General features: G+C 43.8%; 1 protein-coding gene and 1 long non-coding RNA gene across 2 annotated transcripts in view; both read left to right on the top strand.

Moving 5' to 3' along the window:
• Positions 1–11,258, top strand: part of LOC111968141 (histone-lysine N-methyltransferase KMT5B) — a 28,632-nt gene extending 17,374 nt beyond the window's left edge. The window contains 3 exon segments of the mRNA XM_023993707.2: positions 8,744–8,893; positions 9,387–10,729; positions 10,732–11,258. Coding sequence (XP_023849475.2) covers positions 8,744–8,893; positions 9,387–10,729; positions 10,732–11,006 — 1,768 coding nt within the window. The 3' untranslated portion in view covers positions 11,007–11,258.
• On the top strand, positions 3,344–5,792 carry LOC139028163 (uncharacterized). Its single transcript, XR_011480362.1, has 3 exons — positions 3,344–3,378; positions 5,452–5,481; positions 5,749–5,792. It is a non-coding gene; the product is annotated as an uncharacterized lncRNA (long non-coding RNA).
• Positions 11,259–18,871: the final 7,613 nt, after the last annotated feature.

The following is an 18,871-nucleotide window of genomic DNA, read 5'->3' as shown; positions in this document are numbered from 1 at the left end:
ATTACAGCAGGTGTACGATTGTAGGGTATGGGGTGTAAATGCGTATAGTATTAAACGTAACAGCAGTGTACATATTGTAGTTTAAGGGTAAGAGTGACTTATAGATAAATAAACAGACGATGGTAACAGCATTTTACATATGTAGGCGTAGGAGCGGTAAGTGACTGTTATAGATAAATAAACAGACAATAACAGCAGATCATTTGTACATGTAGGTGGGGTAAAGTGACTCGTATAGCGATAATAACAGGACAGTAACAGCGTGTACATGTAGGTAGGCGGTTTAAAGTGACCTGTTTATAGTAAGTAAACGCAGTAAACAGCAGTGTACATTAGGTAGGGGTAAATGCTGTATATAATCAGACAGACAGTAAGCAGTTTTGTACATGTGGGGTAGGGGTAAAGTGATGTAAATAATAACAGATTAGTAACAGCAGCGTGTACATGGAGTAGGGTTAAATGACTGGTATAGATATACAGACATAACAGCAGGTGTACATGTTGTTAGGGGTAAAGTGATGATAGTAGATAATAAACAGACCGCGAGCAAGCAGCGTGTACTATGTAGTTTGGGGTAAGTCGACTATGTATGTAGATGAGTAAAAGTAGAGTACAGCGCAGTGTACAGTGTAACAGGTAGGGGTGTTAAAGTGACGTAGATATAAACAGACGTAACGCAGGTACTGACGTAGGAGTATAAATGGACTATGTAGGATAATAAAGACAGTAACAGCAGTGTAACAGTGTAGGTTAGGGTAAAGTGACTATGTATAGATAGTAAACAGAGAAGCAGTAACACAGCTGTACATGTAGGTAGGAGTAAAGTGACTGTGTAGTAAATAGACAGTTAAACAGCGTGTACTGTAGGTAGGAGCGTAAAGTGATGTATAAATAATAAACATGACAGTTAACAGCAAGTTGGACATGTAGGGGTAGGGGTAAGTGACTGTATAGATAAATAAGACAGACAGTAACACGGCGAGGTGGAGATGTAGGTAGGGGTAAATTGACCGTGCTATAGATAATAAACAGACAGTAACGCAGTTGTACATGTAGTAGGGGTAAAAGTGACGTGTATAGTATAAACAGACAGTGAAACAGCAGCGTACATGTAGGTAGGGTAATGACTGTATAGATAATAAACAGACCGTACAGAGTGGTACCTGTAGGTAGGGGTAAGAGTGACTGAAGATAATATAAAGATCAGTAACAGCAGTGTAATGTAGTGAGGTTAAGGACTGTCTAGATAATAACACAGACAGACAGCAAGGTACATGTTAGGCGTCGGGGTTAAGTACTGTATTAGATAATAAACCAGGGACAGTAGCAGTCAGCTTTACAATAGTAAGTAGGGGTAAAGTGACTATGTGGATAGATAGTAACAAGAGGTACAGACAGTTGTACATGTAGGGTAGGGGTAAAGTGACATGTATAGATATAATACAGACAGTAGCGCAGTGCTACATGTGTAGGCGTAAAGTGCACTATGTAGATGAAAAAACAGACAGAACAGCAGTGTACAGGTAGGTAGGGTAAAGCTGATATGTATGTAGTAAACAGAGTAGTAGACAGCCGTGTACATCGTACGGGAGGGTAATGAATGTTATAGCTAATACTGACAGTAACAGAGTATACATGTATGGTAGGGGGTAACGTACCTGTATAGTAATAACAACAATCAGTAAAGCCCTGTAACATGTAGGTAGGGTTTACAGTGACTGTATAGATAATAACAGACTTACAGCAGGTTGTACATGTACGGTAGGGGTAAGTACAACTATGTTACGTAATAAACAGAGCGTAACAGCAGTGTTACATGTAGGTAGTGAAAGTGACTGCTATAGATAATAAACAGACAGTAACAGCAGTGTACATGTATGGTTAGGGGTAAGGGACTGTATATGATAATAAACCAAACAGTAACAGCAGCGTGTACTATGTAGGTAGGGCTAAGGGTACTGTCATAGTAATAACTAGACGAGTAACAGCCTAGTGTACATGGAGGTAGGGGGTAAAAGTGCACTGTATAGATAATTATAACAGACAGTAAACGAAGCAGTTTACATGTAGGTTTAGGGGTAAAGTGGTCGCTATAGATAATAAACCAGACCAGTAACAGCAGTGTAATGTAGACGTAGGTGTAAGATGAGCTGCTTATAGATAATACAGATAGTCACAGCATTTGTACATGTAGGTGGGTCTTAAAGTGACTGTAAGTAGATAATTAACGAACCGTTAGCGAGCAAGAATGTAACATGTAGGTAGGGGTAACTGAGTGACTTGTTAGATAGTAAACAAGGATTGTACGCAAGCTGTACATGTAGGTGGCGGTAAAGTCGACTATTGTATAGGATATAAACGACAGTAGACAGCAAGTGTACATGTAAGGTAGGGGTAAGAAGTGACTGTACTCAGATATAACAGACAGTGCGCAGTGTTACATGTAGGTAGGTGGTAAGTGACATGTATAGATAATACAGTAAAGTAACACCAGTGGTCACATGTAGGTACGGGGTAAGTGGACGTTAAGTAATAAACCAGAACGAGTGAACGCAGTGTTACATGGTAAGGGTAGGGGTAAAGTGACTGCTTCAGATAATAAAACAGACATAACAGGCAGTTTCTTGCTACATGTTAAGGTACGGGGTAAGTGACCTGTATAGATATAAAACAGCAGTAACAGCGAGTGTAACATGGTAAGGTAGGGGTAAAAAGTTGAATCTATAGAATAATAAACAGACAAGAACAGCGTGTACACTGGTAGCGTAGGCAGTAAGTGGCCTATATAGTAGATATTAGACAGACAGTAACAGCCATGTACATGTAGGTGGGTTAAGTGACGTGATAGATAATAAATCAGACCAGTAACAGCAGTGTACATGTAGGTACGGGGATAAAGTGACTATGTATTAGATTATAAACAGACAGTAACAGCAGTGATCATTGTAGTAGGGTTAAAGTGACTGTATAGATAATAAACAGACAGGTAAAGCAGTCATCTAAAATGTTAAACTGATCTAGGATCAGCACGTATTCTCAGAGACTCGTTGTACATACGGATCCTGGGTTCTAAACGTTGTAGCTGGGGTATCTAGATGGCTTAAAGTGTTTTTGAAATGAATTCTCTTAACATTTGTAGTTTTGCGTGTAGTCTTAGATGGCTGAAGTTGTTAATGATTCTCTTAACAGTTTGTAGTGTGTATTAGATGGCGAAAGGTTGTTATTGAATCTCTAACAGTTGTAGGTTGCTGTATTCGATACGATGCTGGGAAGGTGTTTAAATGAACTCTCTAACAGCTTGTAGTTGTGTATATAGATGGCTAGAGTGTTTAATGAATCTCTAAACAGTTGTAGTTGTGTATCTAGATGGCTGACAGTGTTAAACGAATCTCTAACGTTTGTAGTTGTGTCATCTAGATGGCTGAAGTGTAAATGATCTCTACAGTCTGTAGGGTGTGATCTAGATGTGTGAAGGTGTTTATGAATCTCTAACAGTTGTAACGTTGTGTATCTAGATGGCTGAGGTGTAAATGAATCTCTAACAGGTTTGTTTCGTGTATCTAGATGCTTTGAAGGTGTAAAATGTAATCTCTACAGTTGTAGTTGTGTATCGTAGCATGGCTAGGTTCGTTAAAATGAATCTCTAACAGTGTAGTTGTGTATCTAGAGTGGCTGAAAGGTGTAACAGAATTTCTAACAGTTGTGTTGGATATCTAGATGGCTTGAAGGGTTGAAACATGACATCGTCATAACAGTTAGGAGTTGTGTATCTAGAGGCTGCAGGTGTTTTATATGAGCTTTAAACAGTTGTGTTGTGTATCTAATGGCTGACAGGTGTTAAATGAAAATCTCTAAAGTGTAGTGTGTATCCAGATGGCTGAAGTGTAAAATGGAATCTCTAACAGTTGTACGTTGTGTATCTAGCATGCTGAAGGTGTTTGTAAACACTGATCTCTAACAGTTGAGTTGCTGTATCTAGAGGCTGCAAGGATGTAAATGGAATTTCTAACAGTTGTAGTTGTGTGATCTAGAGGGCTGACAGGTGGTAAAATGATCTCTAACAGCTTGTCGTTGACTGTTTCTAGGGTAAGGCTGAAGTTTTTAATGAATCTCTACAGTTTGTAGTTGTGTATTAGATGGCTGAAGGTGGTTTAAATGAATCCTCTAAAGCAGTAGTTGATGTATCTAGATGGTGAAGGTGTTTAAATGAGTCGTCTAACAGTTGTTGTTGTTTATCTCAGATGACTGAAAAGGTGTTATACAATGAACTCTAACAGTTGTATTCGGTGTATCTAGAATGGCTGCCGGTGTAAATGATCTCTAACAGTTGTAGTCTGTGTATCTAGTGGCTGACGGTTCTTAAAGAATCTCTAACAGTTGTAGGTTGTGTATCGAGTGGGCCTGAAGGATGTTTAAATGAGATCTCTAACCAGTTTGTAGGTTGTGTATCTAGATGGACTGACGGTGTTTAAATGAATCTCTAACAGTTGGTAGTTGAGTGGTATTAGATGGTGAATGTGTTAATTTATCCTTTAGTGGGGTTTTGTGTGATCTTGTTGTCTATCAGTGGTGGTCTAATCTTAACGTTTGGTTGATCTAGATGCTGATTTTACTGATCTTAACGTGTAGTGTTTCTTAGGGTTGAAGTGTTTATGAACTACGTTTGTTGTTCTAGTTGGCTGTAGGTTCTTCATGTCTATCTAACATTTAGTGTGATTCAGAGGGAGGTGTAAATGACTCTTTACTTTGTATTGCTGTAGTCTAGATGGTGAGTTGTTTAACATGAATCTTCTCATTGTATTGTGTATCTAGAGGCTGAGGTGTTTAAATCATCTCTAACAGTTGTATTGTGTACAGTAGATGGCTATTTAAATGAATCTCTAAAGTTGTTTGTCGTGTGTATCTAGATGCTGAAGTCGTTTAAATGATCCTTAAAGTTGTAGTTGGCTGTATCTAGATGGCTGAAAGTGGTTTAACATGAACGCCTCTAACAGTTGTATCTGTGTTATCTAAGCATTGACTGAGCTGTATAATGAATCTCTAACAGGTTGTAGTTGTGTTCTGATCGGCTGAAGCGTGTTTAAGAATCTCTAACCAAGTTGTAGTTGTGTATCAAGATGGCTGAATGTGTTTAAATGAATCTCTACATGTGTAGACTTGTGTATCTAGAGCTCTGAAAGTGTTTAAATGCAATCTCTAACGTTTCGTAGTTGTGTATCTAGATGGACTGAAGGTGTTTATAAATGAAGATTTAACAGTTTAGTTGTGTATCCTAGATGTACTGAAGGTGGTAAATGCATTCCTCTAAGCAGTTTAGTTTGTGTATCTAGGATGGCCGAAGGTGCTTTTAAATGAATCTTCAAACAGTTGTAGTTGCTCGTATCTAAGATGGCTGAAGGATGTTACAATAGATCTCTACCAGTTGGAGTTGCTGTATCTAGATGGCTGAAGTGTTTAATGAATCTCTAACAGTTGTAGTATGTGTATTCTAAGATGGCATCGAACGGGTGTTAAATGATCTGCTACAGTTGTAAGTTTGTGAGATCTTAGATGGCTGAAGAGATGTTAATGAATTCTCTACAGTATGTAGTTGTGTATCCTAGATGGCTGAGGTGTTTAACGATGATCGCCTACGTGTGTAGTTGTGTATTCTAGATCTTGAAGGTGTTAAATGAATCTCTAACATTGTAGTTGTGTTATCTAGCATGCGCTGAGTGTTTACAATGATCTCTAACAGTTGTAGTTGAGTGTATCTAGATGGCTGAAGGTGTTAAATGAATGCTCTAACAGTTCGTAGCTTGTGTACTCTAGATGGCTGAAGGTGTTAAATGAATCCTCTAAGTGTAGTTGTGTATCTAGATGGCTGACGTGTTTAATGATCTGTCTAACAGGTTGGAGTTGTGATATTAGATGGCTGAAGGTGTTAAATTGGGAATCTCTACAGTTGTAGTTGATGTATCCTCGATGGCTGAAGGTGTTAAAATGAATCTCTAAAGTGTGCTAGATTTGTGTATCTAGGATGCGCGGAGTGTAAAATTAAATTTCTAACAGTTGTAGTTGTGTGATCTGAGATGCTTGAGGTGTAAAAATGAATCTCCTAACGTTGTAGTTAGGTATCTAGAAGGCCTGAGGTTTTCAATGCAATCATCTACAGTTGTTAGTTGTGTAATCTAGATGGCTGAAGGTGTTTAATGAATCTCTAACAAGTGTAGTTGTGTATCTAGATGGCTGGAGGTGTTTAAATGAATTCTCTAACATGTTGTAGTTGTGTATCTAGATGGTTGGGAAGGGTGTTTAAATGAACTCTCTAATCAGTTTTACTGTGAGTCTAGTGCGCTGCGGTGTCTAATTGCAATCTCTAAACGTTGTATTGGATGTATCTAAGATGGCTGACGGTTGTTAAATGAATCTTCATAACAGTTGTAGTTGTGTATCTAGATAGCTGAGGTGTTTAAATGAATCTCTAACAGTTGTTTTAGTTGCTAGCTATCTAGAAGGCTGACAGGCTGTCTAGTTTAATGAATCTCTAACAGTTGTAGATTGATGTATTCTAGATGGCTGAAACGGTGTTAAATGAATCTCTAACAGTGGCTGTAGTTGTGCTATCCTAGAATGGCTGCAGGTGTAAATGATCGTAAAGCAGTTGTAGTTGTGTATCTAGATGTTGAAGGTAAATGAGATCTCGTAGCAGTTAGTACCGTTGGGTCATCTAGCATGAGTGAAAGGTGTTTAAATGATCTCCTAACAGTTGTGTTGTGTCTATCTAGAGGTAAGTGTTTAAATCAATCTCTAACGTTGTGAGTTGCGTGTATCTAGATGGCTGAACGGTGTTTAAAATGAATCTCTAAAACAGTTTGTAGTTGTGCTATCTGATGCTTGAAGGTGTTAAATGAATCTTTTACAGTTGTAGTTGTGTATCTAGATGGCTGCAGTGTTTAAATGAATCTTACACAGTTGTGTTGGTTATCTAGCATGGCTGAAGGTGTGTTCAGAATGAATCATCTAACAAGTGTGTAGTTGTGTAATCGTAGAAGGGCTGAACGTGTTCTAACTGGATTCATTCTAACAAGTCGTAGTTGTGTATCTAGTGGCTGAAGGTGTTTAATGAATCTCTAACGTTGTAGTTGTGTCATCTAGATGGCTGAAGGGTTTCAAATGAATCGCTAACAGTTGTAGTTGTGATCTAATGGCTGCAAGGTGTTGTAAATGATCTACTACAGTTGGATTTGTGTTATCGTAGATGGTGAAGGTGTTAATGAATCTCTAACAGGTTGTAGTCTGGTGTATTAGATGGCTGAAGGTGTTTAATGAATCCGTCTAACAGTCTGTATTAGTTGTGTATCTAAGATCGGCTGAAGGTGTTTAAATGAATCTAGACATAGTAAGTTGATGTCATCTAGATGGCTGAAGAGTGTTTTAATATGGAATCTCTAACGTTGTAGTTGCTGTTTCTAAGATGTCTGCAGGTGTTAGCATGATCTCTAACCAGGTTGTAGTTGATGTATCTTAATAGTTCCTGAGATGTTTAAGATGAATCGTCGTAACATGTTGTAGTTGTGTATCTAGATGGCTGAGTTGTTAAAATGCAATCTCTAACAGTTTGTAGTTGTGTATTCTTAGATGGCTGAAGGCTGTTATGAATCTCTAACAGTTGGTTGTGTATCTAGATGGCTGAAGGTGTTCTAATGGAATTCTAACAGTTTGTAGTTTGTGTTATCTAGATGGCTGAGGTGTTAAATGAATTGCAGTCTAACAGTTGTAGTGTGTTATCTAGATGGCTGAAGGGGGCGGGGGGGTTGTAATATGAATCTCTAACATTGTAGTGTGTGTTCTAGATGGGCTGGAAAGGTGTTAAATAGGATCTCTAACAATTGTAGTTGTGTGTATCTAGATGGCTGAAGTTGTTAAGAATGAATCTCTAAGCAGTGTAGTTGTGTATTCTAGATGGACTGAAGGTTTTAATGAATCTTCCTAAATCTTTAGTTGTGTAACTAGTGAGGCCTGAGGTGTTTTAAATGGATCTCTAAACAGTTTAGTGTATCTAGATGGCTGAGAGGTGTTAAACATGAATCCGTCATAAACAGTTGTTAGGTTGTGTATCTAGATGGCTGAACGTGGTAAAATGATCAATCTAACAGTTGTAGTTGATGTATCTAGATGGCTGAAGTGTTTAATATGAATCTCTAACAGTATTGTAGTTGTGTATCTAGATGCTAAGATGTTAAATGATCTCTTAACGTTGATAGTTGTGCTATCGTAGATGGGACTGCAAGGTGTTTAAGGAAATCTCTAACGTTGTATTGGGTACTCTAGATGTGAAGGTGCTTAAATGAATTCGTGTTGGTGTCTCAGTTTAGTGGTCGACGGGTCGTGGACACGAGCTGTGTCAAGTCGCTAAGGACATATCGAACCAGGAGAAGGAGATTCTCTGTTATACGGCGAGGATTCTATTGGGGAGACCAATGCAATATTGTGAATGCCTATAATTTGAAACGTATGTATGGTCTTACGTCCTTTATTGTACTGATTGAGATTAACAACAAAATCTGTTGGTGTCCATCCTTTTTATTTAAATAATTTGATGTCATGCCGACGCAGATGGGCACACATTAATAGAAAAAATAAAATCACTTCAATACGCAGGTTTATCGATATGGCTGAAGGAATATAACAACAGGTATTACCTGAAAGGATATTAGTTTGTGGAACTTCACTGTCTTTTTTGTTTGGTTCCGTCTGGCAGACGTCTCACTGGCGCTTTGCAATCCAAAGCGGGCTGCCGCGAGGCTCCGGTGATCAACAGCAATACGGGTTACGGGGGACGGACAAGGCGCCTGACCGGCGATGAAGAAGATGGAGGCGGAGAAGGGCAGCAGGACTCCGACAGCCGACTGTGGGCCCACACCGAATAGACTCTCAGGACGATACCAAGCACAACACACGTTTAGAACAGGTTGGGTTCGGAGTCCGGGTCGTTCAGTAAGAAAGGATTGGGGGTCGGATGGTCGGCGGTTCCGTTCAGCTAAGAAAGGTTGGGTTCGGAGGTCGGGGCTGCCTTTCAGGCGTCCAGTTGGGGTTTTAGGTGGATCCTCTGGCCCCCGCTTTGTATTGTTAGAATTTCGCCGTATGCTGATTTCTTTCTGTTTTTTAAATGTGTTAAACCGACACCACAATTTTAACAGTGACGCTTGGAATAATGAACGATTTTTGAAATAGGAAGTTAGGAATGATCTGATGTTAGGTTTCTCTTCTCCCCCCTCAGGCTGGAGAAATCAACTTCCTCCAGTATGCAGTTCAGCGAGAACCACGACTCAAAGAAGACAGTCTCTTGTCCAGAGCACCTACCTCTACCTCACCTTCCTAACAAAGTGCTAGAACACTAACAGGTACCAAAGAGACTCCGATCCAAACCCGGCCAAAGCTTCGCTCGTCCAAGGTGCGGTTCGAGAAGTAGATGTCGAAGCGAGACGGGTAGAGTTCGAGCCCAAGGCAGCTGCAGCATCGTTAGGGGCCCGAGGGGAGGTGCTGGGTACCACCGGGCCTGGTCGCCTGGGTCTCCGGGAGCCCAGGACGTTGTCGCTGTGTAAAGGGGGCGTGTCGGTGAAGAAGGAGAAGGATGCACCAGTCCAGACAGCCCTGGGCCAGCGGGGGTGTCTGACCCGCCATGCGGCCAAGGAGAACAGCACCCCGGCAGTCTGCGAGGGCAGCCAGAGCCAGCCTTGCACTTACAGGACTCGCAGGTCCACCAGGACCCTGGTAAAGGTCCAGGAGGCTGTAGCCGGGTCAGCTGGGGTTAAACTGGAGCCTGGGGGGCTGGAGGGCCACAGCACCGTCCCTGGAGGGGTGGAGATTAAAACTGAGCCTGCTGACCTGGAGGAGTACCTGGGCCAKGGGCTGGGCTCGGAGCTGGGTGGAGGTCTGGATGCCGGCTACACAAGCAGAGGGGTCTGTACCAGACGCAGCCAGCTCACCCAGCTCCGGCCCGAACGGACGATAAAGCGCGAGGACTCGTCATACGGCGAGCTGTTCACGCCGGTAGCGGTGGCCCCGGTGGCGGRCTCCCAACAACCCCGTCACCACCACAGTACTGCCGACACGGCGGACTGCGACAGGATGCTGCTGGGCCTCTCTGTCCCAGAGCGCCACTGGGACCACAATGGGAGCGAGCCCCTCCGGAGGGAGCGGGGGAAGGACAGGAACAGGGACAAGGGGAGGGAGAAACGCAGTAGGCATAAAGGGAAGGGAGGTTACCGGAGCCACAGGGGGGACAGGGCGCAGAGCAAAGGGAAGAAGAAACAGCGGATCACGCGCTACGATGCCCAGCTGATCCTGGAGAACAGCGGAGGGATCCCCAAACTGACTCTCCGCCGGCGCAGAGACAGCAGCAGCAGCAAGACCAACGAGCCCAGCGAGCCAATCAGCACGCAGCAACAGGCTAGCAGCACCACGACTACACCGCAGCCTACCGCCCAACCCCCGGTCAACTCCTCTTCGTCATCATCCTCCTCATCAACGTCCAAGATCAGCATCATGTTCAGGAAGGACCCGTCTCAGGACAGGGAGAACGGCAYTTCCTGCAGCTCCTACCACGTGTCCAAGCTGAACGGGTTTGGGCCTCCCGGACTCCACAGCACCAGCAGCTCCACCAAGCTGAAGATCCAGCTGAAGAGGGAGGACGACGGCCGGACCCAGACGCACACCGACAACAGAGGGGACACGGAGGGGTGCGGTCTGGTGGTGGGGCCTTCGGCCTGGAAGCCAGGAACGGTGGGAGACACAGGGGGCACAGGGTGCACAACGTTGTGGTAGACGAGTCTTCGTCTGAGGAGGAGGAGGAAGAGGAGGAGGAGGATGACGACGATGACTACTTTGACGATGAGTTTGAGGACGATTTCATTCCACTCCCGCCGGCGAAACGGTTGCGTCTCATCGTGGGGAAAGACTCAATAGACATCGATATCTCGTCCCGGAGGAGAGAGGACCAGTCTCTGAGGCTAAACGCCTGATAAGCTCTCTGAATGGAGGTCGTAACTGCGTCCCAAATGTCAAACTGTTCCCTATGCAGTGCACTACTTTGTATGTGGTAAAAAAAAGTAGTGCACTAGGTAGGGAATGGTGCCATTTGGGACGCAGTCATCACTCCACCTTTACATGTACAGAAAACATTTGACTCACTAATCAACTGTCCTGTTGATGACGTTTAAAGAAGTACAGTCGTTTCAAAAAAACAAAAAAGTTGCAACAACAAAAAACAACAACAAAGTGAATCAGAAGGAAGATGTTTGTATAAATGAAAGTGAATGCACTTCTGTCATTATTAATATTCATAATGAACATGAATATTGTAGAAGGTGTACAGATATTATGGTGACTATCCTCTGTCCTATAGACAGACTTATTGAACTTCTTTTTATTTTAGATTTTGTCTCACTCTAAATTCTGTTGGCAAACCAGACTTTTTGTTGTTTATTTTTAATTTTTTGTTTGTTGTAAAACCCATATTATATGGGGATATGGGTCCAGTACCGTTCTGATAGGGATCAATCCGTTCAGTTGTAGAATAATGACAGGTTTCTATAACCGTTCAACTCATCAATGAACTCAGTCCCACCAACACACTGGAATCATAGTGGACTTCTATCAGCTGCTCGTCAYGGTTGAGCTCCATTCCAATTCAGGAAACAAACAGGAATTCTCAATTGGAATTGGAACTTCRTTGTCTGAATTGAAATGGAATTGAGCCCAACCGTGCTCCTCCTGTTCAAACAAAGTGGCTGTGTTTTGTTATTCTCTAAGAGAACGTTGACCCTGGCTCCAATATCCCAATGTGTTAAAGCTCACACAGTACTGTTTACAGCATGATGGGTAATGGGTCATTGACAAGCCAACAAATGGACCAATGTGTTTTGGTAGTTTTTAAGCTTCATTTCTCATTTCTGGAGCCTCTGATGGTTTTGACTAGATCGTATACAGCTACAGACAGAATTGACTTCCTAGCAGGTTAGGAATATTAGGTTAAGGTTAGGAAAAGGGTTGTTGGGGTTAGCTGAAATGCTAATATTCTACCCGACTCTAACGTGCAACTTTTTTTTTTACCGTTGCTGTATACCAGGGGTGTCAAACTCATTCCATGGAGGGCCTAGTGTCTGCTGGTTGTTCCTTTTTAAGACCTAGACAACCAGGTGAGGGGAGTTCCTTACTAATTGGGGACCTTGATTCATCAATCGAGTACCAAGTGAGGAGCGAAAACCTGCAGACACTCAGCCCTCCGTAGAACACATGCTGCATACCGTCTAGCCACAAGTGGTGGTTTAACGTTTTAAACACTAATCAGTGAAATACATGGCGTGTACGTACGGATGTACGCTGTTTTTAAACACGTCATCAGGAAGTAACACAAAGAAGACAAGAAGTCATGTACAGAAAGACTGAATCATGTTCTGGAAACGAGTTAAAACTCACGAAAGTATTAATTGTTGTTTTTCTTAGATCCAATCATAKGTAGTGAACACATGACAACTTTATAGAATATTATTCCAACGAAATAGTCAGTCATTTTCAAAACAGCATTAGGTGCCTTACAAACAAGTCTTGGGGTATCTGTTTAAGGCCTAGTTTTAGAAAGAAAAATGAACAGAAGTTTAACTGTAACTACGGGATCCCTTGGTAACTGTAACTACGGGATCCCTCGGTAACTGTAACTACGGGAACACGTTCTTGCCCCGCCCCCCCAGTCTTTCTGTATATCTTTTTATTTTGTTATTTTAGGGCTGGTTTCCCAGACAATTGAGACTAGTTTCGAACTACCAACATTTCAAAAGAGATCTCCATTGACATGTTTTAGTCTTAATCCTTGGTCGAAACCAAGTCTTTTAGTAGTGAGTACCTGAACTTTGCCAAATGAATCAAGGATCAACTGAGATGAATTAACCCCACGTTGTGTTGTCCCTGTACTGTGCATTCACAGCAATCAAGCTAATCAACAGGTATAAACAAGGTTGTGTTCATTTAGGCATAAAAAGGAGAGAGGGGGGACTTCACTGAAATAAAGAGGGCTGTCCTGACTTGTCAATTAAGAAATTGGCACTTTTATTTTTTCTGTTGCAAAAACCATTTTCTGTTGTGTGCCCTAATGAACACAACCCTGTGCTATACGGTGGTCCCTCCCCCCTGTCTGCCGTTCAGTCACTCTCCATTCTGTACTGTTCCAGGTGTACTGTTTGTGTGCTCTTTGTTCAATAGCCAGCTGTCGACATTTCCTGATTTGATGAAATTCAACAAAACAACAAGAAGGAATTGAATAGTTGGCAGACCACTTTTGAGTGTTTCGTGGGTTAGTGGGGAAAAAACATCTTCAACAGAACTTTAAATGCTTTTATGTTCCAGTATGTAAAAATCACATGTGAACACACCCTCTACTTATTTTACAGTTTTGGAAATACTTGAAAACTATAAAAAAGTTCTTTGTGAGAATAAACTAATTTTTCTGTGGTTAATGTCGTTGCTTCTAACCATTGTTAGAATGTTAAGGATTTTATTTTTTAATGCTGAAATGTTTCCAATACTTTGAAGCCTAACCAAGACTGGGGAACCCCGGGTTCGTTTTCACTGGAAACCAAACGGCAGGGATCTACCGCAATTTGTCCAATAAGAAACCTGTTTTCAGTTTGCAAAAGATTTTCCCTATAGTGTACACTAATGAATACGTACCCTAAGTGAATGCACTTCCCAGCAATCAATAAATACGATCAAAACTAGCAGGAGAAGGAAAAACAAATAAGTAGGACTGTAGAAGTGAACCCGTCTTAAGTTTTGTACGGTGTACCCTATCATACATAATAGAGTCTTTTTGAAAGGCGTTTTTTTTTTAAGTCTTGGACCTGATGTATTTTTCACTAGGCTCTGTTGCCTGGTACAGCTGGCTTAAGCCAGGAAGTTGTTCATTATTAGGCGAAAAAGGGGAGTCTGGTTTGACCTATTCCATTACAACAAGCCATTTCACAGCCCCTGCGCAGGTTTTACATGACTAAGTATCAACTAAAATCAGGAGGAACATGACCACCACCCTCCTGAACTGACCATGTCTTAGCTGAACTCAAAACGGGGCCCTAATGAGTATCCACAGCCCTTGTCTAAAAAAAAAAAAACGACTTTTAAAAAACATTTGTACTTTTCTTTTGCACTAATAACACTGGGACGTGTGTTTCTTACTCGCACAAAATTTCGCCTGCTTAGCTGCTTTTATTGAGGAAAAGTGTTTCACGTGCAATGACTGTGATAGTGGTTGTCTTGCCTAGCCTAGCTAATACACTGACTGATTGTGGTAGCCTAGCCTAGATTTAGTTTAAACACTGACTGTAGATATTGCTAGCCATAGCTTAGTTCAACTACACTGACCATATAGTGGTAGAGCCTTAAGCCAAGCTTAGTTCAATACACGACTGGTATGGGGTAGCCATACGCCTAGCTTAATAGATTTCAATACAATTGCACTATGATATGTGGTAGCCTAGCTACTATATTCAATTACACTGACTGAATATTGTTAAAGAACCTAGCACTATAGTTCAATACACTGAACGTGTGATATTGTAGGCTAAGCTTAGTTTAATACACATGAAACTATATGTGAGTAGCCTAGCTTAGTTCAATACACTGACTAGTGATATGATGGATAAGCCTAGCCTACTATAAGATTCATACACGATTAATATATCAGTAGCCAGCCTAGCTTAGTATCAAATACACTGACATGTATAATGTGTAGCCTAGCCTGAGCTTAGTTCAAATACACTGACTGATATGTGTAGCCCTAGCCTAGCTTAGTTAACTACCTGACTTGATAGTGTGGTAGCCTAGCCTAGTTAGTTCAATACACTGACTGTGATATGTGGTAGCCTAGCCCAGCTGAGTAAATACACGACTGTGACATGATGGTGCCTTAGCCCAGCTAGTAAATACACTGACTGTGATATGTGGTAGCCTAGCCTAGCTTACTGTTCAATACACTGACGTTATTTTGTAGCCTAGCCTAGCTTAGTTCATACACTGACTGTGAATATGTGGTAGCCTAGCCCTAGTTTAATTACCACTGACTGTTATATGTGCTACTAGCCTAGCTAGTCAATACACTGACTTGATATGTGGTAGCCAGCCTATTCAATACACTGACTGTGAGTCACCTGATAACAGAACATTATACTAAATACTAAAATGTTTCCGGAACACAAGAACATCTGAATCTGGAAAACTGGAGCTGTCAATCACTCGCCTTTTGATCCTGTATTTATAATTGTTACAGAGCTGGTACGGACAGACTGAAAATACAATGGACTTGTCAACACTCCTACCTGAGACCTATCCTAATCTAAAACTGAGCTGTCAATCAGGTCTTGCCTTATTGATCCTGTATTTATAATGTACAGGCTGTGTACTGACAGCTGAATACAATGGACTTGTCAACACTACTACCCTGATACCGATCCGTAGATCAACACGCTACCCTTTTTGATCCTGTATTATAATGTACAGGCGTGACTGACAGCTGAAATTACAATACTGTCAACAAACTACTACCCTAGACCTGATCCTAGATCCAACATCCTACCTAGACCTAATCCTAGCATCAGACTCCTACCTGAGACCTGATCCTAGATCACCACTTACTACCCTGAACCTGATCCAGACACCACTCCTACCCTGAGACCTGCATCCTAGAGCACCACTCCTACCCTGAGACCTGATCCCTAGATCACCACTCCTACCTGGAAACCTGATCCTAGATCACCACTCCTACCCTGAGACCTGATCCTAGATCACCACTCCTACCTTTTTTGATCCTTTATTTTATAATGTACAGGCTGTGACTACAGCTGAAATAACAAAGGACTTGTCAGTCCAAAAGAAAGAGGGCAAGTTTAATTGCAGAAAGTGAGATTCAGGAGGAGAGACCAACCCGACCCAGCGGAGGGAGCGTCTCTGTTTCTTTTACCACACAGTTTGCATCCTCCTATAATCAACCTGGTAATTAAGTGCAGCTTAAGAATTTTCAATCAGACTGATGCATGTTTTCACTTATGAGGAAACTTTAATTGACCTACTGATTGTCTTAATTGACCTACCGGATTTGACCTTAGTTGACCTACAACTGAACCTTAGTTACCTAACTGATTGACCTTAGTTGACCTACTGATTGATCTTAATTGACCTACTGATTGACCTTAGTTGACCTACTGATGACCTTAGTTGACCTACTGGATTTACCTAGTTGACCTACTGATGACCTTATTGACCTACTGATTGAACTTAGATTGACCTACTGATTGACCTTACGTTACCTACTGATTGACCTTAGTTTGACCTACGGATTGCCTTAGTGATTGTGTGTGGTGTTGTGTGTCTGGACATTGAGAGTTGCTGTGCCTTAATTGTGTGGAACATTGTTCACCACCCTCCCCCTCAGACTGAGCTTCTCTGCATTCACACGCCTCTTTATAAATCTGGGGATCACTGTTCGGCTTCCAGCCCCCTCTGGTAGGCCTCAGCCCCTCTGTTAGGCCTCCAGCCCTCTGTTAGGCTCATTCCCCTCTTTAGGCCTCCATGCCCCTCTGTTATTGCCTCCCATCCCCTCTGGTAGGCCTCCAGCTTCCTCTGTTAAGCCTCCACCCCTCTGTAAGCCTCCAGCCCCTCTGTTTAGGCCTCCAGCCCCTCTGTTAGGCCTCCCAACCTTCTGTTAGGCCTCCAGCCCTCTGTTAGGCCCTCTGTTAGTCCGCCAGCCCCTCGATAGCCTCCAGCCCCTTGTTAGGCCTCCAGTTCTCTGTTCGCCTCCAGCCCCTCTGTTCGGCCTCCAGCCCCTCTGTTCGCCTCCAGCCCTCGGTTAGGCCTCCAGGCACCCCTCGTTAGGCCTCCATCCCCTCTGTTAGGCCTCCAGCCCCTCTGTTAGCCTCCAGCCCCTCTGTTAGGCCTCCAGCCCCTCTGTGTAGCCTCCAGCCCCTCTGTTAGCTCCATCAAACCTCTGTTGCGGCCTCCAGCCCTTCTGTTAGGGCTGCATCCCCTCTGTTAGGGCTGCATCCCCTCTGTTAGGCCTCCAGCCCCTCTGTTAGCCTCCAAGCCCTCTGTTCGGGCCCTCCATCCCTCTGTTAGCTCCAGCCCCTCTGTTTAGGCCTACCAAGCCCCTCTGTTAGGCCTCCAGCCCCTCGGTTCGGCTCCAGGCCCCTCGTTACATTTACATTACATTTAAGTCATTTAGCAGACGTCTTATCCAGAGCGACTTACAAAATTGGAAAGTTCATACATATTCATCCCTGTCCCCCCGTAGGGACATGAACCCACAACCCTGGCGTTGCAAGCGGCCATGCTCTACCAACTGAGGCCACACGGGACTCCAGCCCCTCTGTTCGTGCCTCCAGCCCCTCTTTTTAGGCCTCCATCCCCTCTGTATGCCTCCATCCCTCTGTTATGGCCTCCATCCCCTCTGTTACTTGCCTCCATCCCCTCTGTTAGGCCTCCAGACCCTCTGTTAGGCCTCCATCCCTCTGTTAGCCTCCAGACCTCTGTTAGGCCTCCAGACCCCTCTGTTAGGCCTCCAGCCCCTCTGTTAGGCTCCAGCTTCTCGTGTTAGGCTCCAAGCCCCTCTGTTAGGCCTCCAGCCCCTCTGTTAGGCCTCCAGACCCTCTGTTAAGGCCTCCAGGGCCCCTCTGTTAGGCTCCAGACCCTCTGTTAGGCCTCCAGACCCTCTGTTAGCCGCAGCCCCTCTTTAGCCTCCGACCCTCTGTTAGGCCTCCAGCCCCTCTGTTAGGCCCTCATTTTAGGCCTCCAGCTTCTCTGTTAAGGCCTCCAGCCCCTCTGTTAGGCCTGCCAGGCTTCTCTTGTTCGCCTCCAAGCCCTCTGTTCGGCCTCCAGCCCCTTCTGTTAGGCCTCCAGCTTCTCTGTTCGGCCTCCAAGTCCCCTCTGTTAGGCCGTCCAAGCTTCTCTGTTCTTGGCCTCCAGCCCCTCTGTTCGGCCTCCAACGCCTCTGTTAGGCCTCCACCCCTCTGTTAGGCCTCAGCCCCCTTCTGCTTAGCCCAGCCCCCTGTTAGGGCTGGCATCCCTCTGTTAGACTGCATTCCCCTCTTTTAGGCCCATTCCCCTCTGTCGCCTCCCATCCCCTCTGTTAGGCCTCCATTTTCCCCATCTGTTAGGCCTCCAGCCCCTCTGTTAGGCCTCCAGTCCCTCTGTTAGCCCCACCCCTCTGTTAGGCCTCCAGCCCCTCTGTTAGGGCCTCCAGCCCTCTGTTAGGCCTCCAGCCCCTCTGTTAGGCCTCCAGCCCCTCTGTTAGGCCTCCAGCCCCTCTGTTAGGCCTCCATCCCCTCTGTTAGGCCTCCAGCCCTCTGTTAGGCCTCCAGGCCCCCTCTGTTAAGGCCTCCATCCCCTTCTGTTAGGCCTCCAGCCCTCTGTAGGCCTCCATCCCCTCTGATTAGGCCTCCATCCCCTCTGTAGGCCTCCATCCCCCTTCGTTAGGCCTCCAGCCCCTCTGTTAGGACCTCCATCCCTCTGTTAGGCCTCACCCTCTGTTAGGCCTCCATCCCCTCTGTTAAGGCCTCATCCCCTCTGTAGGCTGGCATCCCCTCTGTTAGGCCTCCAGCCCCTCTGTTAGGCTGCACGGGAGACAAGATGATGTGGAAACGTGGGGAAGTTTGGGTTAACTGGGTTAAAAATCTTCCTAGAAGTCAGAAAAAGGACATGGACATTCCCAAAAATGGGATTTTTCCAAGGAGAAAAAAAGTAATATGTATTTTTTAACATGGTTTAGTTAGAGTTAGATTAAACTGTTAAAATTGAGTGTTTTATCAAATTACATAAAGTTACAAGTCCATGAAAGGCACTCTATCCA

This window comes from Salvelinus sp. IW2-2015, linkage group LG8 (assembly GCF_002910315.2).
Source record: "Salvelinus sp. IW2-2015 linkage group LG8, ASM291031v2, whole genome shotgun sequence".
Taxonomy (NCBI): Eukaryota; Metazoa; Chordata; class Actinopteri; order Salmoniformes; family Salmonidae; genus Salvelinus; species Salvelinus sp. IW2-2015.
The sequence above is the reverse complement of the archived record's forward strand: the minus strand, read 5'-3'. Positions and strand labels throughout refer to the sequence as shown.